The sequence below is a fragment of the Clupea harengus genome, chromosome 8, assembly GCF_900700415.2.
Source record: "Clupea harengus chromosome 8, Ch_v2.0.2, whole genome shotgun sequence".
NCBI classification, from domain to species: Eukaryota; Metazoa; Chordata; class Actinopteri; order Clupeiformes; family Clupeidae; genus Clupea; species Clupea harengus.
In genome coordinates, this window is record NC_045159.1 from 29,244,520 (window position 1) to 29,270,456 (window position 25,937).

Below are 25,937 nucleotides of genomic sequence, written 5' to 3' on the forward strand. Positions count from 1 at the left end.
TTTGTGGAAATACTACAGCATTTATGTTGTGTTCATAGCTAGACTGAGTGTAAACATAGATTACTCTTTGTTGTTGGATATTATTTTTGCATAATCCAACAGTTCTGGTGGAGCGTCTTCCAGCCAGCATATCAATAGGAGGAATATTTGTGTTGCACAGGGATCAGATGTGCTCATGTTTTAATAATCAAGGCTTTCACTGGGGGGTTGGGAAGGTTGACTGGCCATGAAATGCATAAATTATGTCAAATCTCTGCAAATATACTGTACACAGAGGCTCATTGTAGTGATCTCGAATGCCGTTGATTTCAACCTAAATACATGATGATGTTCAGAGTTCTGCAGTCTAGTCTAAATTCACATTTTAACTTCATGTCTTTGCTGAAATAGAACTATTTATCCCCCAGTACATTGAAAAAGAATTTTCCTGGAGCTAGTATTGTGCTGTATGTATGCAGTATGTCAGAATTGTGTTTCTGTTGTTGTGTTATTTGTGAGGTTTTTTCCACATCCAGTGGTGCTAACTCTCCCCCAGATTCAGACGTGTGGAGCGGGCACTAGGAGGAGATTGATTCTGAAACAACATGCCTATCAATGTCTCAAACATAGATCAGTGTTTTAGCAATTATACCCACGATGATATTCTTCATTGTAAAAAATCCATAACCCATCATTTGTAATAGCCTAAATTTGGTTTCCATATCATTTTTCGCCAATTGAATATTGTAAAAAAATATTGAAACTTTTGACTGAACAAAAAACTATTTGGCTCTCTGAGAGGTTTACATGGTCTTACCCGTATCATTCCGTCTGCGATCTGCAGCTGCTCAGATGACTGATATTTACAGTAAAACAATGCCATTGTGTACATTGCTTTCAGAAAGGATTCAGACGCCTTCCCTTTGTTTTTTTCACATTTTGTTATGTTGCAACCTCATCCTAAAATAATTTCAAATCCATTCTCCCCCACACTAACCTACACTCAATACCCCATAATGGATTTTTGAAATGTATTAAAAAGGAAAAACTGAAATATGACATTCACAATTTTCAGACCCTTTGATATGACTCTTAAAATTTAGCTCAGGTGCCTCCCGTCTCTCTTGATCACCTGTCTATGTAAGGTCTCAAAGCTGACAGTGCATATCAGAGCATCTCTCTTGATCACCTGTCTATGTAAGGTCTCAAAGCTGACAGTGCATAGCAGAGCAAAGACCAAGCCACGAGGTCAAAAGAACCGCCTGCAGCGCTCAGAGACAGGGTTGTGTTTAAGACACAGATCATCTGGGGAAGGCTAGAAAGGACATTCTTCTGTATGGAAGGAAGGTTTCCAAAAGCACAGTGGCCTCCATAACTCTTCAATGGAAGAAGCTCGGAACAACCACACTGTTAGAAATAAGTGTGAACTCTGTGATTTGTGTAGTATATTATTGTATAACTGCTTTGTTATGCGTTACTTGAAATCACAAATGCATTATGGGAAATTGTACATGAATTAAGCACTATCTTACAGTAACACTAATGGCCTACATATAGTACTGCGTATCCCACTATAACATTGTGGAAAAATACAACTTTGTACGGTGAAAAGCTTGTTCTAGGGGCTTCAAGCCTTCGAAGTGTAATGGCCCTATAAACAAATGAAATCCATTTGAATTGGAATTGAAAAGCAGGAAAGAGCAAAAATGACAAGTAACCTGTTTAGCAATATAAACTGATTCACAGTGCATATATGTAGGTGTATGTTTAATTATGGTGCAAAGTATTTCTGAATGCCCCATAAGTCATTAAATGATGAAGGCGTAGGATGTGTAGAATCGCTATGCTAAAAGAAGCTAGAGTGCGCACATTTACATGTATGAACTCAGCAGCCTATTTTATTTAACAAAGTAAAAGTACAAGTAGCATATAGACTTAATCATTATATCTCAGGAAGCAAAGCCATGACCTCAGTGTTGCTAACACGCTGCTTTAGCGACTACCTCTCCCTATTCCAGAATCTTCTCAAGGATTTGAAATAGAAAACAAAAGTTCAAGGAAAGGCGCACAAGAAAAGCTGTACAAGTTACCTTCCCCCATAATAAAGCAGTTTGAGCTGCATTCTTTTGCATGAAAGGTGCTATATAAATAAAGTTTTATTACTATTATTATTATTATTATAATGCAATAGTGATTTACTGTAATTCCCACAGTACCATCACAGATCATAAAACCAATTTGGACAAATGATGATGATGATGAACAGGACAGTGTTACAAAAGTGACCTGATGTGCTCCAATGCCAGTCACACAAATGCATTGGACAGAATGGATATATAGCCACAACATGATGTACCAAGTATTTAATTGAAAAAATGTAAGTTTGATGGCTGTGGTTATTTGTTATAAGTTCACCAGCAAATGTGAAATCACCAAAAGTGTCAGCTGTCTAGCAGAATGGTTAGGATGGCGACTCCAAAGCGAATTCTGCACAATCCAAGGGTTCGAGACTCATTTGAGACTGGTCTTGTTGTTGACCAGTGAAAACACACTCCAAACGTATAAATAAGTTGTGTGTTGGGATTGAACTGCCACGACCCTGAGGTGGCCGTACTGCAGAAGAGGCACTGGCAGCCCTAATGGGTGGAGCCCATATTACAGTACATCACTTTAAAACAACATTACAATCTTTTACTGACCAATAGCTGCCTGCCAGTAAGATTGCCTTTTATTTATAGTATAGGCTTATTCCCTCATGTAGATTCAAGAACAGTAAAGTAACTTACTGTTGACTTTCTTCTTGTAATTTACTGGAGATGAAGTACAACTTTGCTATAGCAGGCGGCATCTTCTTTCTGCGAATACTAGAACTACTATATGTTACTGGCCAATAGCTGCCAGTAATCTACCAAAGTTTTCACAGGAAATGTCTACCAGTACAGGACTTTCCCTAGAGCTGAGCAATCCGAGGAGAAGGGCCTTGGTGAGGGACGTGGCCTGGCCAAGAACCGGATGGTCACTCTGGCCGAGCTCCAGAGATCCTGTGTGGAGATGGGAGTCATCTCCAGGACAACCATTTACATTTATTCATTTAGCAGACGCTTTTATCCAAAGCGACTTACAAGAATGTATTGTACATTTACACTGATGGCACACTGCACATCAGGAGCAATTAGGGGTTCAGTGTCTTGCTCAAGGACGCTTCGACAGGGAACTAGCAACCTTCTGATTACTAAACGACTTCTCTACCTCCTGTACCACTGCCGCCCCATCAACCCCGACAACCATCACTGCAACCCCTCCACAGATCTGGGCTTCATGATAGACTGGTCAGATGGAAGCCTCTCCTCAGTGAGACACAGGAAAGCCCAGTTGTAGTTAAAAAAAAAGAAGAACAGCTATAGATCTCTCACACTGTGAGAAACAAGGGTTTTCTGGCCTGGTGAAACCAAGATCGGACTGTTTGGAGTGAAACCAGGCACCACTCATCATCACCTGTCCAATACCACCCCAACGGGGAAGCATGTTGGTGGCAGCATCATGCTGTGGGGGGTGTTATTCAGTGGCAGGGACTGGGGCACACTGGTCAGGCTTGAGGGAAAGCTGAATGGAGCACAAAGTACAAAGATATTGAATGTTTTTAGCATGAGGCTACAACACAAACAACAAAATGTGAAAAAAAATGAATGGGGGTCTGAATCCTTTCTGAATGCACTTGTAGGTAGGTGGCTTAAGCACATTCCCCCTTCTCCGGAGGTTGACATGCTTTAGAAGTCTGCTGTTTCTGTGAAATCAGCTCTCTCTCTCTCACCTATGTTTTCCACACGTCTGCGGCTTCTTTTTGGCCTCTTTGTTTGTGCTTACTTACTAAGATGAGTATTTCTCTCGGTGAACATGGGACTGATCCAGAGGTACCTGCTCTGTTGCATTCCTTCCTTGTTTATCATCTCTCAGGTATCTCTGGGTTTGTTTTGTTGCCATGCCCTCCTGCATTTGGCTTGTTAAGGCAGCTGGTAATATGATTATAGCTCATTCATACCTATTTCTTATTCACTGAGTATCTAGGTCTGTGTGTGTGTGTGTGTGTGTGTGTATGTGTGTGTGTGTAGATACGTGTGTGTGTGTGTATGTGTGTGTGTGTAGATACGTGTCTGTGTGTGTGTATTTTTGTGTGCGTGTGTGTGTGTGTGTGTGTAGATACGTGTCTGTGTGTGTGTATTTTTGTGTGCGTGTGTGTGTGTGTGTGTGTTTGTGTGTGTGTGTGTGTGTGTGTGTGTGTGTGTGTGTGTGTGTGTGTGTGTGTAGATACGTGTGTGTGTGTGTGTTTTTGTGTGTCCGTGTGTGTGTGTGTGTGTGTGTGTGTGTGTGTGTGTGTGTGTGTAGATACGTGTGTGTGTGTGTAGATACGTGTCTGTGTGTGTGTGTGTGTGTGTGTGTGTGTGTGTTACTGGTTTGGAGCAGGGTGTGGATGCCTACATTATCTTGTCTGCGAATATCCCAGATGTGCTCAGAATGGTACATAGGATGTTTGTGTTGGCTGGATGTGATTCTCTGAGCCACTGAAAATAGAGTAGGTCTCTCAATCACACTTTCACCACTGTGGGTGGCCACAGAACTGTCCATAAGTTGGTATTTCTGTCGAGTCTTTTTGTGTCTCATACGAGAACAGATCTGCAGGGTGATAGCACATTCTCCAGCACATTCTCTACTCTCTACTGAATCAATTGAGCAGCTTCTGAAATAAATGGCAGGTCGATACAAGAGAGAGAGCACTCTGTAAAATAGATGTTTTTTGGGACATTTTCTACGGACATGCCATGACTTATTACAAAAGCATTCTTCCTGCTGTCAAAGACAAAACAAGGGTCTTTGAAGAAGACGTGTGATACAGTAGTGTGGGATTTTGGATCCTGCCAGGTCAGTTGTATATGTAGGCTGGATACCGGTATGAATACGTCCACGCAAAGAGCAAGCCAGGAAAGCAGTTATTTATGACGTTTCTATTTTCCTGTGTGCTCTGCTGCGCCACTGGCCGAAGCTCTGAACCATATAACTCTTCCTTCAGCCTCTCTCAAAAGTCCCTCTTTCAAAACTGTTTAGGATTTGACTGAAAATTTTAATTTGTAATGAAGATTGACATGTTTTCTTCATTTCTAACCCTGCAACAAGAAATACAATTGCACTGGCATCATATGGTTTTGTTATGAATTCATACCCTCAGGAACTTCATTGAGCTCTGGAAGCTAATTTGGTTACTATCTCCTTTTAAGAAAAATTTGCCCTTCAGCAAGAGATTTGTGTGTCAGTGAAGTTCATTTAATTCATCTCATTTGAATGACTCCCATTGTAAGTTATCACTGTGGTTGTCTGTTAGGAAAAACATTCTTCCCTTTAATTGACTGCGGCTTGTTAGACATAAATGTGTAAATCACATTAGCATATTTTAATTATATTGAGAAACTCCCCTTTGCATAGGCCAGGAATAATGTTAAGAGTGGGAGGAAGACAACTCTTCATCACTTCAGAAGGCATTTCCCCCACAGTCTTACTTTCCTGAGTGCTTTTACAAGGTGAGGTCCAACCATCTTGGGCGCCCATAGATTTCCTTCTACACTTTTGTGAGTTGTTGTGGCGGGTGATATGAGGCTGGGCATACTCTGGTTTGCTGCGTGACTGGATGTTTTCCTAGGGCCACGGCCTCCCCCCCCATGCCTGGCTGGCTCACGCTCACGCAGGCGTCAGGTACCCCACAGTTCCACAGGGCTTATCAGTGTGGCTGTGTGTGAGCAGATGGCCGATTCCAGCACATCTCCTGGTGATAAGCTATCAGCGGTGCCCTGCAGGTTGAGGCTGCATCGGAGGAGCGCCACTGGACCCCGGGGGCTTTTATCTCTTAACACAGCCAAAACAAGATGACCTTGGGCTCCGGCTCCGGCTCCAGCTCCAGTCCCCTACACACAACCCTCCCAACCCTCCCAACCCGACTCCCTGCTGACAGAACACCCAACACTGGGGCCTCTGTGGCCCCCGTCACCCACACCTGGCCACCCTCTAGAGCGGGCCAGCAGAAGAATGCCTGGCTGCTATCAGTGTGACCTCGCCATGGCCATTTCATGTGCTCATGGAAGGGCAGTGCTTCTGACACTTGTCCTCACTGTCCTCCTCAGTGTCTTCATGACTGCACTGGGCCTCTCAATAGTCCTTTAATGAGCCTCACAGCACACACACCTTGTGTACAAGTCATTGTCTATGCTGCACAGATCACAATTCACTCCCAAAACGAAACCCTAAACTTGGGACGATACAGGAATTTAATACATGGGTTTTGAATGACTTTTCTTGACCTTTTCTTATGAGTGCTTGGTTGTGCTTTAATAGCTGCATAATAGTGATCAAGTAATAACAAATTGGTATACTGGAATTCATTTGTGAAGGTGAGGTGCCTTTGGTGTAATCAATTTAGTGTTATCTTGCCATTATGCATACAGGACTAATATTTTAAGGAATATCATTGGTAGTGTCAAGGATTGGCTTAGAATGTTAACCATGGAAAAAAAGACAATTGTGGTTCCACACACAAATATATCGGTGACTTTTGTTGAAAAACAAAATGAAAAACAAGATATCGCCCTCCCTCGAGTCATTTATCGGGATTCTCTCTATAGAGGTCCTTTGAGGTGACCCTGGTATTTTGGGAGCAGTTTTGAGAAATTGACGGATGTATTTTGGTGACTTCTGCTTTCAATCTGCAACGGAGCTGCATCTGAGCGGAGGGGCACTTCTAGGGTGGACGGAAGTTGCGGGGGGGAGAGGCTGGAGGCTTCTATCTGCAGAACGGCTCTTAATGACAACTTCGCTGAGTGCTCTGGTCTCTGTTTAGGCTCTGTAACAGGGCACAGCTCACATGAGGAGTCAAACATACCTCACGGACATGCACTCCCTGAGGACAGCCACAGCCCCCGTGGAAGTGCCTGCTGACGAAGACCATTTCAGCAGGAGGATGGCTGAAGTCAGGCCAAGGAAGTGCTTTCACCTCAGCCCAACCCGAGGCTGCTGGGAAGCGTCACTTAGTGGCCAGGCCTCCATTAACGTCCTCCCCGATAAACACTGAGATTGGGGGGCGGGCGGCGTTTGACGGACACCCTCTTCCTGGAGCTGCTTTGGAGGCTCTGCTTGTGTCATGTTGACTGCACCATGGGAGTAAAGCGCCCAGGGAAACAGATGTGGGTGGGGGGAGGGCTGCCTGCCACACTTAGAGACATGGAGAAAGGAATCCAGCTCGTGTGGAGGATTAGAAGTGGCTATAGTGAAGGACTCAGTGTTGGTTCCTTGGGTGCTGCTGTTAGAGCACCTAATTATACGGTGCGTCAGGGGCAACACGGGGGCCACGGCACCTTAATCTCCCACTGATAAGAAGTCCAGACTCTGTGGAACGTCTGTGATGGAGTGTTTTATGTGTCTTTGCTTAAGCAAAGAGTGTCTCAGAGAATGGCTATAAAACAAGCATGAGAGATATACTGCATTATTTGACTTCCTCCCTCCCTCCCCCAGATATCCACTTTCTCAGCAGTCAGAAAGGCAGGAATAAAAGAGTATAATTAGAGATCATTATGCGTGGTTTATATTTATTGACCTTAGTGCATTGGCTGGCACCGTTCCTGCTGTACATATCTCAACTCCAGACATACTGGAGCCAAGACACTTAAAAGTTACCAGCTTCACCGTGTATGAATTACCACGCTTTAATTTGAGTAGTCCTTCTGAAGAGTTCATGCATGATGCCAGGTGTGTGTGTGTGTGTGTATGTGTATGTGTCTGTGTCTGTGTGTGTGTGTGTGTGTGTGTGTCTGTGTCTGTGTCTGTGTCTGTGTCTGTGTCTGTGTCTGTGTGTGTATGTGTGTGTGTGTGTGTGTGTGTGTATGTGTGTGTGTGTGTGTGTATGTGTGTCTGTGTCTGTGTCTGTGTCTGTGTCTGTGAAGAGAAAAATCCTTCTTTTGTGTATGTCTGAAAAAGAGGTGTGTGTGTGTGTGTGTTAGGTTGGGACTGTGAGGAAGTAGAGGCCATGGAGGAATGGGATGGGAGATGTGACCCTCTGCTGAGCATGAAATGGGCCGTTTCTCCAGGCCGCTCAATCTGACTAATGGGTCGTCTGAACATGGGAATTGGGGAGCTTGCTCCTTTTAAGGGCCCCTATACACCAGCTGCTATTTCTTTGAGAGTCTGTAGAGTACGACGACAGTAGTACAGGAGGTAGAGAAGTCGGTTAGTAATCAGAAGGTTGCTAGTTCGATTCCCTGTCGAAGCGTCCTTGAGCAAGACACTGAACCCTTAATTGCTCCTGATGTGCAGTGTGCCATCAGTGTAAAATATGTGTATACCTTGTAAGTCGCTTTGGATAAAAGCATCTGCTAAATGACTAAAAATGTAAAAAAAAGTCTGACCTGTCCAGGTCTAATGGGTATAATGCATTTTGATTGAGGACCAGGCGATAGTGCTCTACTATGGACAGTAGCAGATCGAATTGGAATCACCCAACCAAGTTTGCTACAATGAGCGCAGATGGACTTCTGTCAGCATTTTTTCAAACTAATCAGTTTAATGGCAACTGTATTGTTTGTGTGACTTGGAACCTTCCGGAAGGGTGTGTGTTTTAATTTTGCTGTGAGTGTGTCATGTGTTTTGTATTTCATGTCACCTTGTGCCTTTACAAAGCTTTTCAGAGTCGTAGTCCATTTCAGGGTTCTATGAAAATAGCTTTTAACTGAATTCACATTTTTTGTACCAACCTAAAAAACAGCATGCCCATGAAAAAGGCCAGCCAATCAAACCTCCCCATTATGTAATGCCTGTGTTCTTTCCTTTGTCACGATGGAACGTAAAAATAGCTGATCACTTCAAGTGGTCAAAGGAAAACTACTGCATTCCAGGGGCCGCGCAGGCAAAGACTTACGGTCAAATGCGCTAGTAAATCAGTTAAATGCGTTTCGGACCGAACAGCAGCCATCGCCTTGATGACAAAAGCAGCTGCTGTGACGAGAAGCCTTTGACAGCCTCTCTGCTTTGGCTCCCACCAGCTGCCTGGTCCAAGGTGTGATAGCTGATACTGTTTGTTTGGACCTTTTATGACCTCTCACCCCGGGAGGCGCACAAGGTGTCTCAGGCAGGCTGCGGGAGAATTTTTTCTTGTCACAGGTCACAGAATTTTTTTGGCCTTGTCCACCTGTTCAGCATAAATCAGCACAGGATGTTGTTATGCAATATTGTATGTTCCATCATCATCATCCAAAGCATTGTAGTGAAGCACGTTTTTAGGAGTGCAATGAGAAGACTCCAGAGAATGTTTTCTTACCCCCCCCCCCCCTGAACAGGTGCTCAGGAAAAACAAACAGCACTGTTAGGAATGAAAGAATCCTGCCTGATATATAGTGCACCAACACAGCCTGAAAGACGAGGAGATGCACCCAACTGTTCGAGATGTGAAGGATCTGTTGTTCTTAGAAGGTGCGGCACCAGCTGTTTCCTGTATTGGGACCGTATTTTGGAATGCAAGGAGTTTCAGTAGCAGCTTGCTTGTCTGAATGAGACAATTTAATCTCAATTATGACAAAGAACATTTTTGACATATGGCAGCATCTCCTGAATGGTTTCCCCCCATACCTCCCAGAGTAGCTTCTAGCTAGTAGCGAGTAGCGAGCTATTGTTGGTGCTGCTCTCATTCTCTAGCTGTGGCCTGTGGCCCGTGTGGCCTGTGAGGTCAAGGGTCAAGGCTAAGAGTGGCCATGTCCATAGTTTCCATCCCGTGCCCCTGGCCCAGCATGATGGCTACAATTTCACAGAGCCGATGATTCCGCCACGGGCCGCCGCTACCCCTGCAGATGACTCATTTCTTCACTTTGCCTCTTATCTAAGGAGGAGCACGCTGTGTGCTGGGAGAGGTACTATGTGGCACGGTTGTTGCCCAGTGATTCACTATTGGTCGGCAACCACCCCTCCAACAGTGGAATCTGTTATCTCCTCACTAGCCGCCTACCTCAGGCATTAGCTCAGAGGACAGTCCTGCAGAGAGGAGAGAGGTGATGCCACAGGCCGGCCCAGTGATTAATGGGGCTCAGTGCCGTCCGTTGGACGTGGAGGGAGCCAGGACTGTTCAAGTATATGATGGGGCTGGGGGTGGGGGGAGGGGGGTGGACTGGAGACAAACCACACCACTAGCAGATGACTCAACATTACATTAATGCTTTTTAGTGATCACTCCCCAGAGAGGAATGTTAATGACAGGCCACTGAAGTCACATGATGTTGCCATCAAAGACCCCTCTTAAATGAGAATCAGTGGCTGTGTGTGAATGGGTCTTTAATTTAGTATATAAGTGGCTCATCATTTTAACCCCAGTCTCTCTCTCTCTACAGATTGTGCTCCTCCCATTTTGCAGATTCAGAATGTGTTTCAGAAAGTCACACCATCGAAGTTACTCAGAAGACAGTCATAAACATAAACATAAACATAAACAGCCATTTTCCATTTCTGTTTGGAGCTGTGGTCAACCTATCAGCAGAGCAGTACAGTCAGAGTGCCCCTAGATGAAAGTGCTCTGCTAGAGAATGAAGGAGGAATAATGACAGGCCATCTGCCTTTAATTCTGGGTCTATATTCGCCTCTAAGGTTATAAAGATGGCTGTTCACGTGGGCCATTTGTATCTCTATTGTTCATTGTTATCGTAGGGGTAAGGAGCCAAAGCCTGCTTGAACCCACGTGGTTGTACGTCGTCACCACATCAACATTTACAGTCAGTCGGAAACCTGTCTGTGGTGGTGGGGTTTGGTCTAAAATGGAGTCTAAACTGTCATGTTCCCTTTTCTCAGCAGTAGAGTCTGTGGTCAGTGGAAAGTTTCCCACGTACGCTGTATCTTATCTCATGTTTTTATATTCACTGCACCAAAGCCAGTCAACTGTGTATTACCTGATGTAGTGTAAACTCTCCAAAAAGTCCCCATTTTTTTGAGGCGAAGTTGAAATGAGTCTTTAACCATGGAGTTATTCTGCTGGAAAGTTTCTAGAATAAGATACCCATATCACAGGAGGGGATGTGTTGTCCATTCCAAGCACGTCGTTGGCCTTTTACCAACAAGACAAGAGGGTGAGGGAAACTAGCCCCCCAGCGTGGAGGCCTTGAAACACTAGTAAAACAAACATAACATGCTAGCTTGTGAGGGGGAGAACCATCTCTCATATTACCTAGTGTTGCATGAGAACTTGTGTTGTCAAAAGGCACATTACTCAGATGTGCCAACCTCTAAACCCACTGGCTTTATACACGAGGACAGTACAAGTTCAAACTGTTGTGGGCTGGTGCAAGTGGTTTCCTTTGTTGAATATTAACATACTCAACATTCTTTTTTTCAGTCTGTTTTTTTTTTGGAGTGCGGTGTAGATATGGCTTGTGCTGTGTGTATCATGAGGGCCCCCACAGGACATCATGGGCACACCGCTGATAACATTGTAATCCATACTCTGTGAACAATCATCTTACTGTTTCCACTTCTTACTGACTCATACTTAACCACGCATATTCCTCCCTAGTACACACAAACCTACAGGCTTCCGGGCTTTTCTTTTTTGTAAGCATTAAAATGGCAATCTCTAAAATCTTTTTTTTTTTTTTTTAATGATACATAAGATGTTAAGATTTGAAGTGCACTGGTTTCCGTTCAGGATCACATTGCAAACTGCCTCTAATTTCTTTAGCGTTGGAGAGCAGACAGGGGAATGAAGCCATTGCTCTACACGCCGCTCATTGCAAATGAGATTGAAGCATAATGATGCCCTGCAGCGCGCCTCTTCTCTTCCCTACACCTCCTTCCTTCTCTGTTTTCCTTCTTGGTTGTTGGTTGTTGTTGTTGTTGAATGGCCTTGCACTGTGCTGAGCATCCGTTCATTACGGGCAGAAGATGAATGCATGCTGTATGTCTTGGTGAAGATGTGCACCTCCTGACATCTTATCATCTTCAGACTTCCTGGAAGCCTCCACTCCCCTCCACTCCCCCAGGCCTCTTCACATCCATAATGCACTAACTTATGGAGCCATTCTGCTGCCCACTCCATATACCTGCCTCCCCGACAGATGATGCTTCCTGTGGTTTATTGAGCATTGTCTTTTTAAAAGGTAGAATTTTAAAAATTCATTCCGAGACAGGGGGACGGGGGCGGGGACGGGGGGCGGGGGGGGGGGGGGGGGTAGGGGCTGGTTGAGCCAGGCCAATGTGAACATCTTCATGAAAGATGAACGGCCAGAAACAGCTATTGTGTTTGAGAATAGTGATCTTTTTTATTGTACGAATATCTCAGCATTACCAGAAAGGTGAACTGCCTGCCAAATATAACTGCCCACCATACACATTAAAAGTATTGTTTTTCTAAAAGAAAAAAAAAAGTCACACAAAGACTAAAAAGTAAGGGAGTCCTTATGACATTTAAAACTGTGTATGTATTTAGTGTTAATAAAGTGCAAAAACATATCCCTGCCCAACTGTATCGCCCAGAGACTGACATCTCCATCTACAGGCGCTACATCAGATATGTAATATTCATTTCATCCTCATCAGTGTCTTGGTTGGTATCTGACTGTCTTCGCCGTATCTCCTGCTCCTGTTTTGGGATGTAAAAATCATCTCTTGTTCACTCTGTACAGCAAGCCTTGAGACTGCTGCAATGACACGCGGCACAGAAGGTCACATCGCTTATCATTCTGCTTTTAGCCCCCCCCCGTTTTTCCCAAGTTTGGGAATGTCGTATGGTTCTTTTCTGTGCGCTGAGTATGCCACAACACAAAAAGTGGCATTTCATAGAGCGACCAAGCTTGTTCTGGCCTTGAAAAACGCAACAATATCTGATTGTTGTTGATAAAAATAAGGCATCTGTTGGCAAATACAGGCTGGGCCTCTTCGTTTTTAAAAGTAGATAATTCCCCACCATTACATGAAAGACATGACCCAAAGGCTCTGGGGAACTGATGTCAGCCTCTTCCCCCAGAGATATTTAATGTACAAAAATGGATTTTCTCTTCAGCTGTTTCATATCCCCCATATCAAAACTCATTTATTTGCAATATATTTTGGATTTCATGTGTGTGCAAAAACAACTCGGACGAATTGAATGTTTATTTCTGAAGAGAAACATTTCTTTGCTATTTTCTGAAGAGAAACCTTTTGGCTGGTAAACAAACTGGAATGAATAGCACCCTTGAGAGTTCTCTGGCAAGGTCTTGAAGCCCCGTTTGAAATGCCACCCCACGCTTCAATGCAGGGGCAGAACTCAGCTGTCAATGAGAGCAAACTCTCTCAATGCAGCCCTGCCAGATTTGCTCTGAGCTGTGACTGCCAACATTGATCAGAGACACCCAGAGGTTCAATGGCCAGTTAGGGTGAGAGCGAGAGAATAGATGGCGTGGGCCAGGCGTGTGCCTCTTGTCCCCATCTACTGTTGTCTGAGATCACTCTCTTCTTCTTATTCCATCCCTCTTTTCCCTATCTCACTGTTCACTCTCTTCTTCTGCCACTCCTCTTTTCCCCATCCCACTGTTCACTCTCTTCTTCTTCCATCCCTCTTTTCCCTATCTCACTGATCACTCTCTTCTTCTGCCACTCCTCTTTTCCCTATCCCACTGATCCCTCTCTTCTTCTGCTTCCACTCCATCCCCCACCCTGCCACTGGGATCAGCGACACCTCTCTGCCATGACAGTGAGCTGGCCACTTAGACCACGCTTCTTTGGTGATCTGCCTCTCAAACACAATCACCTCGTTCAGATGCAGGGCTGGTCTCTTGACCGACCCCGAAAGAAAGGAAGGAAGGTGACCACTTGACTCGGCCATGAGTTCAATCACTCAGTCATATTTTGACTTTGAGATGAGTCTTAGCATTATTATTATGGTATGGATGAGTCCTGCTGGTAACATGGTGGTCATACAAACAGCAGGCAAAACTGGTCTAAGCTGGTTTCTTTATGTCTCTTTCTGGAGGAGTGGCTTAGTCAGTCTGCTTGGGTCTTGCACCATATGGAAAAAAAACCAATAGATCTACTGCCAAAGGGTTACCTGAAAGCAATTTTCCCTGTGCAGTTGTGTGTAGCAGGCTTAAACATGGTCAGGGTAGTAACTCAACATTTGTTCTCCTTCTATGTCAGTGTCCATGATGATGCCGCAGAGTTATCTGTGGGATCATCAGTGTTCTGTTCTGGCTTTAAGCGAGTAGGCTAAAAATTCCAGAAACATCTGACGGACATTTTGTGTTCTCCTTGACACGTCAGGACAGGTACCTTGACATATCTGAACTACGTTCAGGAATCTGAGGAACTTGGCCTAAAGACATTGAAACGCCATAAACTGTGCAAGGATGAGCTTCTGACAAACAGTTTACTACCTGTCCTTCGGCGTGCTTTTTCAACTAACCAAACGTGCAAAGAACATGTGTAATGTTACAGGTAAATAATATATATTTGTGTATCCACTGTTTGTATCAAATGTTTTAAATGTCAAGAAAGATTACTTTTGGAGACTGAATATACAAGCCTTTCAGCTGTAGTTCAGATATGAGGATTAGTGTACTTCTGTGCACTCTCAGTTCTTTGTAGAACATACGTATGTAGTTATTAGAACCCCTGTGAGCTTCATGCATAACCTAAAGAGCACACACTACTGATGATGTTTGGGCCATCACTGGCTCTCCGTCCCTAAACCATTTTCAAGTGTTGCATTTGATGTGGAGAACGGCTCTGAGTGCTTTTTCTTCCCTGGTTACCTGATGGCCCGTGCTCCGTCTGCCCTTCATCCAGTGGCACTTATCTGCTATCTGCTGAGAGTCCGCTGCTGTCACTGTAGTCTGTTCATGGGCTCGGTCATGGGGAGAAAGTGAGCCCATTTGAGTGGTGGCAGCCTGGCTCTCTCTGTGTGTGTGCAGACGAGAGCTAATCATCCAGCGGATCAGGCCAGGGGATGGAGCAGAGCATGTGTGTATATGCCACAGGAGCTGGTGGGGACCAGCTGTACCTCATTTCATCAAGTCAATTATTTCAGCACTCTAGGCTCTCACTGGACCTCCTCTTGAAAGCTTGAGCCTCGGATGGGTCAATTAGGCTGGGTGCGCTGGTGAATATATGCCTGAGCAAGCTTGGGTGGGAAAAAAGGTTTAATGAAGACCTCCTTAGCAAGGACAGCGCCCTAAACGGTGCTCGACTCTTGCCTCTGCCGTTTCTCAGATTTAAGAACAAATATGTGCCTCAGCAGAGAGCTGTTGGAGGGAGAAAAGGCTTCTGTGGGTTACATGTGACAGATGCCTTTATTCTATTATCTGCTTCTCGCTATCAGTGGGCAAGACTAGATTGGGCACAGTGATTTTGTGTTCATTTGCATGGCAAGGGAAGTGCAACCCCCCCTTGAGCGCTGATACGTGTGCCCTTTATGTGGTCTCACTGGCTCCACATCAACATGCCAACCAGTGACTCATTTTCAGATCCAAACAGTGACAGGTCCATCCAGATAGATAGAGAGTCCACTTTTCTGCTAGCGTAGCTCTGGGCATGATGAACACATTACTGCTGTGCAGCAGCGTCCACAGGCAGCTCATCATTCATCTGATTTATGTGTCCAGCGCTCTGCCTTAGGATTTGATGTTTTTGGAGGTGGCTTCTGGTTTGAAGTGGGAAAAGGGTGGCTGTGATGCTAACAGTGGCTGAGAGGATAATGATGTCACACTGTCGCACCGAAATAAGGTCTGTGCTTTGTTTTGATGTGTGGTTGCTGATGCCTCATATGAATCATAAAAGAACAAATGGATAGCTGGAACATTGTGGAACATTGTGGTTGTGATAGAACTATTGTTCTATGGTATGGATGAGTTATGGTATGGTTATGAGAGCATAACAGTCTGTAATGGCTTTTAAAATAATGCTTGATAATGTACTGTAGTTCTGACACTGAGACTCATGCTGCGATAGCACCGTATGTCTCTATAAAAACAATTCTTCACAGCAGTCATTCACTTAAAACCCTCATGAGCCATTCAATTCACTGGATCAAATTCAAATAAACAGGAATCTTATCAGTGTCAGAGTGTTGGACAAGTTCCATTGCTCTGCTGTGTAAAGTTCGATAGTACAAATATTTGCTCATTTTCAGAGCAGTCCTAAAGCAAATGTCAGCCATTTTCACTGGATTTTTTGCCTTGCCAGACATCTTCCTTAGCAGACTCCTTCATCAGACATCTCATAGTTGTTGTAGATTTGGCCCAGTGAGGCCATGTTGGTCTACCAAACTGCCTTTATCTGGGGATTCAGGGATTAGAGCAGAAACGCCTGACGCTGACGCTGACGCTGCACAGTCATATTTTGACTTCCATGCAGCAGACTGGCTCTTGGCCCTGTTTTTAGCGCATTAAAAGAACTCTAGTCTTCTGCAGTCCACCCTTGCTTTTCTCTAATCTTTCATTCACCTTCATTGCCTCGACCTACTCAGTAAACAAGTAGCATAGCAAAACACTTTACACGCTATTTAACAAATTAACAAGTTATTGGCTCAGAGCGGAGAGAGGAATGTATGGGTTAAGTGAGGGAACCATCAGTCAGGTCCAGCAAAAGCTCTTTTGACAGCGCAGAGCTCTGTAATCGTAGTCGCCAATCATCAACATGATTACACAAAAAATTGCACAAGCTGCTAAACTGTCTGCTTAATGCATCATCCAACTTTGAGGGGTCTTCAGACAGATTGCAAAATACCCTAGATAAAAAGACAGACAGCGATCAGCTTTGCTGAAGTGCATTCGAGCACATAATGGACATAGGTTTGATTTTTTGACCATGTGTCGGGTCACTGTTTGAAAATGATAGGATTGTACATTGTACACCTAGGCCCTGTCCTGGTGGTGTTTCCCCTCGTATTAGTCATGGCATTAAAATAATTCTATTTGTCATATCAAGGAGGATGAACCTTCGTAGTGTCTCTATGTTTGTTATCATGTCCTCTTAAACCATAAAATATAAAGAAAACATGAAACCATAATCGTTTCGATCTCTCCTGAATGGGTATGGCAGTATCAGGAATCATGTATCTCATTTCAGACATTAGTATGAAGATATACTGATTTTTTAAGTTGATGTGCATATGGTGCCTAGATTGATTTCACGGAGGACTTCAATGCATTCATCGCAAACATGATACTGTTTGACCTTTAGCGCCTCTTCTGAAATGCTGATACCGTATTCTCTGAGAAAGGTGTTGGATATTGCAGATGGTACAACTGTTCCCCAATAAAGTACTGACACTGGATATAGTCCTCTGGAGAGTAATACAGATCCTTGTGCTGGGTTTACGCCCACATCTAACCAAAAAGAGATGCTGATAAATCTGTATCACATGCAGAGTTATGTTTTAAACAGTTCACAGTTAGTAATATCCTTTTCAGTGGAGTCATTCAACAGATGTTGTGATGTCATCAGATGTGTAAATTAAGATTTGCAAGTGAATGTAGTTCATGTGCAGTTGGTAGATATTCACATGATGAAATCTAAATTCTAATCTCAGTATTATGAATGCTAAATGCAGTACAGTCTACTGGCCAGCCACACTCTGATTGATTTGACCATAATGAAGTGTGTTGCTGGATGTAGTCCCATCCGCTGTATGTGCTGCTGATGTGTATCCACTTGTAATGTGACTCATGGATCACACGGATGCTAATTACCATCTGCTCACTTACACTACAGCAGTGCTGCATGCCAAGTTGGTTTCAATTATCCGCCACTCTCCTCTTTTAAATTACATCTTTTATTTGGGGAGAAAAGGGTGTTGCAGTCGTGTCAACTAGGCCAGGGCCTCTCTGGTTCGCTCCTTGTATGGTCATAATTACAACCTTTACATTTTGCCATGCAAATGCACACGTGGACATTTGTTTGAGTTGCATGTCAGAGCATCCCTCTCTGAATACTGCAACAGTATTACTAAAGTACAAAGATTAAAGTAGAGTTAGTTCCTGATCTTTTAAGATGTATTGAATGGATGTCTGCAATATGTGTGCATTTGGTCTGAGATCTCAGATTCTACAGCACTTGTAGTCTTTTTCTTTAAATAATTATATAACTGAAAGTACACATTGTGTAGTATCTCCTTGTTGCATTGTGTAGGCCATAGAGCCTGATAAAATGATAAAATACAACAGATTTTAGTTTTGTTTTCTTGGACCCCACCAAAATCTAGGATTAAGGAATAAATGAGGAATGCATAATCCAGAGTAATGTCTGAGAGTGCTAGTTCAGCCTCACCCATGTGAAAGGGGTCCTCTTCTGTAATATCGGAAACAGCACGATGAACAGAAGAACACAACAAAGGCAGAAAGAGGAGAATGTCCAATTCAGGTATCCCTTCAATTCCCTAAATATTTCATAGCACCCAAACTACATTTATGTTTGAATCATGGTTATGTTGCTCACCAGATGCAAAAGATTCCACACACAATAGCAACAAAAATTGAAACAGTGATTTATATATCATCTCTAAAAAAGCACTGTCAAGCTGCAACACCAATGAATTCACAACCACCATTTGAGCTCCACACACCACCACGCACCTGTGTGAGGGATTAATCAGGCTGCTATTGTCAAACAGGGTCTTGCCGCGTCGTGTGGGCTGTTGATGTGATTGCTAGATTGGGGCAACATTGAGGAGCTGTGCTGGTGGGATCGTTGCCGTACTACCTCATGTGTTTTGAAGTGTGAAGACAAAAGACAGCCGGATGGCAGATTGCTAGGCAGAGCTCAATACCTCTGCCTGCTTTTGTGAAGTTGGCAATAAGTTGGAGTTTGATCACAGCCATGGCAGTTGTCTTTTGATGAGTCACGGGGCTGTGGAGCGGGGAGCTGGTCCACATTGATTTCCCCAAGTGCCTGCACACTTTAACTCGCTCTTACATGGGGAGGGGGGGATTTGGATTTGTTTAGAACAAATGGACCTCCATCTTCCTTTCAACTTTATAAGCTTTTTTTTTTTTTTTAAACTCTTGAGATTGTTTGACCAATGTTTGCAGCCCACCCCACATCGACTGTTCAGAAATATGAATGCATTGTATTTGTACTGAGCACCTGAGATTGTGATCCTGTGGACTGGCTTCTTTTTTAATGAGAAGCACAGATAATATGAATGCATTGTATTTGTACTGGGCACCTGAGATTGTGATGATCCTGTGGCTTCTTTCTCATGAGAATCATAGAGAATATGAATGCTTTTGTATTTGTACTGGGCACCTGAGATTGTGTGATCCTGTGGACTGGCTTCTTTCTCATGAGAATCATAGCTGCCTGTCAGAATGGAGAATGACCACCTCAGGGCTTGGGAACATGCAGACAGCCACTGCAGTGGCACAAGCAGGGTGTTGCTTCCTCTCTAAAACAAACAAACAAACAGACATCAGCGGACGGACAAGCATTTCAGTAATAGAATGACCCTGATGTCATGACCATGTGTTCTCAGTGTGTGGTGTTAAAATGGTAAATGGAAAATTGAAGTTATTTTGTTATTTTTTGATAATGTCTTTGCTACATTTCGAACACATGGGGAGAGTTTTCGTTGTTGCCACTGTGTTGTGGTTCCAATAGTCTATTGAGGTCCTCAGAAGGAATATTATTTTCTTCCACAAAGAATTTTCTTGAGGGAGTCTGTCAGAGAATAAAGAAAATAAACATGTTCTGAACACAGTAAACAACTGCTAATGAATGTACCAAGCTGAATGCTTGTGCTGCTCTATCCATTGAGCTGAGTGATGGGGAGATGAGGAGTTAAGTCTATGGCCATCATTGTTCTCCCCTGTCAGAGTGGTAAGATAAGCCCCTGGACCCCCGCTGACAGAGTGCACACACACACACACACACACACACACACACACACACACACACACACACACACACACACACACATGCCACCCGAGAGAGGAGCCGTTGCTCAGGGTTATTTCCAAAGGGCGGAGACCAGTCAACATGGCAGGCATTTTTCAAATTCAAAAGAGATTGCACACGGAGGTTGCTTGTGGTTGTGCATACTTTCTGCCACACTCATCCTCCGAGACACTCATGGCTATCAGAAAAGCTGCTCCAATCTTGAATTATTTAATTGAATAGTTAAATCGACAAAAACAGAATTTTTTTTGGAGGATATAATGTGAAATAGTCCCTGCAAGTATTTTCATATAGGCTCCATAAATGGTTTGTTTTATTGTGCCTCATTCTCACCCCCACTGAGAAGCATGTATTTATGGCCCTATTCCTACTCACATGAGAACCATGTATTTTTGGCTTTTTTCCTGTTACGGTTTGGTGTGGGAATGGGAGCAAAGCGGTAAAAGTCGACCCGTTAATCTGTCCCCTGGAGACCTATTAACATTAACGGTACCATTAATCTGTCCCCTGGAGACCTAGTAACATTAACGGTACCATTAATCTGTCCCCTGGAGACCTAGTAACATTAACGGTACCATTAATCTGTCCCCTGGAGACCTAGTAACATTAACGGTACCATTAATCTGTCCCCTGGAGACCTAGTAACATTAACGGTACCATTAATCTGTCCCCTGGAGACCTAGTAACATTAACGGTACCGTTAATCTGTCTCCTGGAGACCTAGTAACATTAACGGTACCATTAATCTGTCTCCTGGAGACCTAGTAACATTAACGGTACCATTAATCTGTCCCCCGGAGACCTAGTAACATTAACGGTACCATTAATCTGTCTCCTGGAGACCTAGTAACATTAACGGTACCATTAATCTGTCCCCCGGAGACCTAGTAACATTAACGGTACCATTAATCTGTCTCCTGGAGACCTAGTAACATTAACGGTACCATTAATCTGTCTCCTGGAGACCTAGTAACATTAACGGTACCATTAATCTGTCTCCTGGAGACCTAGTAACATTAACGGTACCATTAATCTGTCTCCTGGAGACCTAGTAACATTAACGGTACCATTAATCTGTCTCCTGGAGACCTAGTACCATTAACGGTACCATTAATCTGTCTCCTGGAGACCTAGTAACATTAACGGTACCATTAATCTGTCTCCTGGAGACCTAGTAACATTAACGGTACCATTAATCTGTCTCCTGGAGACCTAGTAACATTAACGGTACCATTAATCTGTCTCCTGGAGACCTAGTACCATTAACGGTACCATTAATCTGTCTCCTGGAGACCTAGTACCATTAACGGTACCATTAATTGGAAGTGAAAGTGTTCGCGAAGGGCAAGGGGGAGGTGGGACTTCATTCACTATATGGAAGTAAGCCCTTGTCACATTGATGTGCTATTATTTCTCTCAGGACCCTTTCATATCTATGTGAAGCCATTTAACATCACGCACAAGTGTTTGTGATCTCTGAACCCAAGACTGTATTTTATTGGGTGAGCTGATTTTGAGAAATGAAACCTTGTTTCAGGCTATGCGGCAAACAGTGTTTCCTGGCTGCTATGGTTGCCCATTTGCTATGCTAACTAACAAGCTAGCTTAGGAAACTTTTAAATAACTTTAAATGGCAGAAATGATAGCTAGTTATCTAGCTCACGTTACATTACAGTCTCCTCAATTTTACTTATAAAATTAAAATAAGAAAAAGGTAGAAACCCTCAAGGTGCCTGTGTAACTTCAAATGACATATTTGGCAGTCAAGCAGCAAATTAGTTCATATTAATACACTGTAGCAACTGGCAACTGTTAAGATGGTTCCCCTAAGTTAGAGATAGCGAGGACAATCCATGGTTAGGTTAACTGGCACAAGACCTTGCATGTTTACATGTCTTGCCAAGGTTCTACTCCATAGCATCCCATTAAATACAGTCAGGTGGGAATACACAACACCCTTGACTTCACGTTATGAAAGACAGAGTCTGCATGAACATTTGTTATCCATCCCGTGTTGTTTTTATCTGATACATTTATGGGTTTCGTATACTTCAAATATATATATTTTTTAAATGAATGTCATGGAACCTGTTTTTAAAGGCTTACATTGATGAAGTTGGTGTGGAGAATGAGCTTTAACTGAAAGGAGAGGCATGTTTTTGAAAGTCTTTGGTATATTTGTAGACTATATAGACTGTTGGGGAATGAGGCCCTAGCTGTGTAAGTAGCAGCAGGTATCCTTACTGAGCATAGTGAGGAAGGGCCAGGAGCCACAAATGGCCATCTTACTGAGCATGGTGAGGAAGGGCCAGGAGCCACAAATGGCCATTTTGTTTTACCCACCCCATTGCTATGCTGGAGCCCATCTCCCGCAAAGTCTATTTGTTTTTGGCTTCAACCTTTCCAGAAAAACCTGCCTAGATACCCCTTTTTCAGTTTCAGAAACCAAATCCACTCTTCCGGCTGATTAGCTGTTGTCATGGTGCATCTTACCTGCTAAGCCCTCCAAAGGCCCTGTTATTTACCCTCCTGTGCAAACAAAACCACAATGGACTCAATCAAGCCTACTGTGTACACAGGGCAGGTCACACCTGGACAATAGCCTGGCTCTACCACTACTGGCTCTGAATTCAAACAGAACTCCTCTGGACCTAATTAGCCCTCATGTGTGAATGGATGGTTGTGCAAATGTGATGAATAGTATTTACGACTGCAAACGGCCGCACTGTGTTACACCGTATACTTCACTTTATTACAAGGAGCTCTCTCTTCCTTTTCTGCTAGACTAACTATCCCTCTCTGATATCATAGCAATAATAAGACCACACAAATAAAATCAGAAGATTCATGTATGCCCAGTTGGAGAACCATGAATCCACCATGAACAAGAACCATGGTTGTGTGGCCCCTTTGACTGAGAACTCATAGAGAAGACAGAGGGGGACCCATGGAAGTGATTGGAGCATGAAGACCCCGCAACCTCGCTCCTTTGACCTATCCCATTCATCTACCCTGAACCCCCCTGCACTGCTGCAACTTGGCCCCCATCGCCATGGCAACTTCTCTACAGGGTTCTGAGCATTATGGGATGGGACAGGAAGTGGGACGTCCCTGCCTCACCCTGTGCAGTTCACCGTGTGTGTGTGTGTGTCTAATCTAAGGGTGTTACCTACTACTTCTGTTTTAGGAAAGGTTCTCTGTACTACTTTATAATCTTAACAATGCAAACAGACTGCATTGACATTCTGCAGACAAGCTTTGGGGGTTATTTAAATTAAAAACCTTCATTGAGATCTTGGGAAGTGTTTGCCCATTTCTGTGTATGAGTGTTTTTTGACATGGTCATCATGGAGATGTTTACATTTGTATGAGTGAATCCAGTCTACACACATTTCCTGTTCTGTATTTAGGATGGTTTTATTTCAGAGAATGCTTTCCTTTGTCTAAGTAACTGCAAACATGTGTCTTGTTGCTTTTGTCTTTCAGCCAGCAGCAGTAGTATACCAACAATTGTTGGCTTGTATGGAGAGACCATTGAAGTCCCCTGCAACAACGGATTAGTCCAATCCGATGACCTTATGTTCACCAAGTGGAAATATGTGAGTTGTTTTGTTGCTTTTTCCCCTCCACTGCTAAGCTAGAAGTGCATGGTGTATGTGTCGGAACACAGCTAAATGCTACATGTAATCTATACTAGCAGGTATGCATTATCCTGTCACTCTAATTAGATAGTAATTACAGCATCATCACATCCAGCTATTCAACACTACTAAGAGCCTTTAGCAGCTGTTCTGATCTGGGTTTTTCTCTCTCTCTGTATCAGGCGAAAGACGACGGTACCCATGGCGACCTCCTGGTGAAGCAGGCACACAAGGAGGAGGCCACCATCCAGGCCACAGACGGCTACAAAGCCAGGGTGAGCATCTCGGCCAACTTCAGCCTGCTCATCACCAAGGCAACGCTGGACGACCAGAGGGTGTTCACCTGCATGCTGGTGTGGGGAACCAACGTGGAGGAGTACCCAGTGGAAGTGGAAGTGCGCAGTGAGTAGTTTCCGCATTTCCTTTCCTTGCATTGTATTGTATTGCATTGATGGGGCGACAGTGGTACAGTGGTAGTGAAGTCGTTTAGTAATCAGAAGGTTGCTAGTTCGATTCCCTGTCGAAGCGTCCTTGAGCAAGACACTGAACCCCTAATTGCTCCTGATGTGCAGTGTGCCATCAATGTAAAATGTGTATACATTGTAAGTCGCACATATGTAAGTCGCTTTGGATAAAAGCATCTGCTAAATGACTAAATGTAAATGTGATGACTGGTTGGTAGATATGTGTGTGCTATGTCTAAATACAGGCTTAGAAATGAGAAAGGCCACACAGTAACGACACTTACCCTTGCTGTAATCAAGAGCTATCTGGAGTGGGGTGGTTTACACTCAATGGATATTTGCATCAGAACAACTGATCCAGTCATCACTCATAAGCATTTTTTGTGTGTGTTTTTCAGAGAGTCCATTGCCACCCCAGATCAAAGATAAAGCCAAAGAATTGGAAAATGGAAAGCTAACAAAAGTAAGTAAAATGGTTCACTTTTTTTTTGACCAATCCAATGAGATCCAAGTATCATAGACAGAGTTCATGCGCTGAGGCAATGGCCAATCAATGAAGAAGAGAAACTAGTGGTGGTGTTCCAAATTCAAGGAGGACGAGGGATTGTACACCTGTTGGAATATTATGTGTGCTCTCGAGTACGGTAAAGTACATCACTTCCTATAACTGCCACCCAGCTTTAGATGACATTTTAAAGGTACTTCACCAAGAGTCACCAGCTGTAAGTGCATAACTGAGGGGACCTTAAAAACAAACACAGGGGCTTTTGAGGATGAGTAATTCATCCCAGATGAGCCCTTCACCACTGAACCACCATTTCTACATTTGATATGTATGTATGTATGTATGTATATGGTGGTAGAAGGGCTCGTCATTTCTCTCCCCTTTTCCCTTCAAGTGGCAGGGTGCCGACTGCTCTCTTTGCCTTTAATGTCACCCAGAGCTTTTTCTGATGTTCGCTGGAGAGCGCGGGGGAGGGGGAGGAGGAGGAGGAGGAGGGGGGTTGTTTTGGACGGCTGCCTCCTGAGCTCTGTCATGTTCAAAGTGCCGTCTCGCTCGCTCTCACCCGCTGCGGAGGAAGAGTGCTCCTCCTCAGCGCACCCCGCTTTGAGGCGCAATTCACCAAAACATGAAAACATTATGGCTGCTGAAAGGTCAAAGGTCAGGCCGAGCCTGCACAGCGTCTGGCTTGAGTAATGGGAGGGAAAGCTGCAGCGGAACGGCCAGAAAAAAAAAGCCTATGGTCATGGCCAACCCGAGAGCCAGCCTCTCACAGCGCATTACCCTCGGAAGACTCTCGTTATAGAAGAAACACTGGAGGATCTAAGCAGAGAAATAGCTGTGTGTGAAAGCTGGGGAAGAGGAAGGAAGGGAGGAAGGGAGGAAGGGCGAAGGAGGGGCTGGGTTCTTATCTGATGTTGGCGGGGCTGCTGCTGCTGCTGCTCCCAGACGCCACAGACAGCGGAGCGGAGCGTCTTGGGTGCCATTCTGGCAGCCTGAGCCCTTGCATCATCCCCCGGCCAGCTCCTGGGCAGAGTAGCGATTACTCCTCAGCCTGCTCGGAGCTCTCTATCCCGCCTCACAGCCACGGCCGCCCCCCCCCGAGGGCCAAGAATTGCTCAAAAGCCGGAGCGACTCCTTACCTAATCCTGTCACATCCTTTATTAATGCGTCCCCGGCTTTTCCTGTAATGGAGTTTTTTGCACATCCATTTTTCTTACAGCAGGAGAAGCCGGGTAAAAAAGGCAGCGGCGGTGGTTTGTCAGTGCTGCACCGCTGGAAAGAGGCTTCTCAGCCAGCCGAGCGCCGCTGTCAGGCAGGGGAAGCTCTCAGATCAGTCATAGTTAGGAGGCAGGGCTCCGGCACCCAGACCAGCAGGCACCACAAGACTTTCCTTCAGGGCATATTCAGTGACAG

At 44.2% G+C, this 25,937-nt stretch overlaps 1 protein-coding gene across 3 annotated transcripts in view; it reads left to right on the forward strand.

Moving 5' to 3' along the window:
- The window catches only part of alcama (activated leukocyte cell adhesion molecule a), a 46,574-nt gene that overhangs the window by 9,860 nt on the left and 10,777 nt on the right, over positions 1-25,937 (forward strand). For 2 of the 3 annotated variants that reach the window (XM_031572648.2, XM_031572647.2), the window contains exons 2-4: positions 23,401-23,513; positions 23,738-23,957; positions 24,418-24,482. In XM_031572648.2, the coding sequence (XP_031428508.1) occupies positions 23,401-23,513; positions 23,738-23,957; positions 24,418-24,482 (398 nt within the window). Of the gene's footprint in view, positions 1-15,316; positions 15,745-23,400; positions 23,514-23,737; positions 23,958-24,417; positions 24,483-25,937 lie in introns of those variants that run through there. The other variant, XM_031572649.2, reaches the window with a different exon arrangement.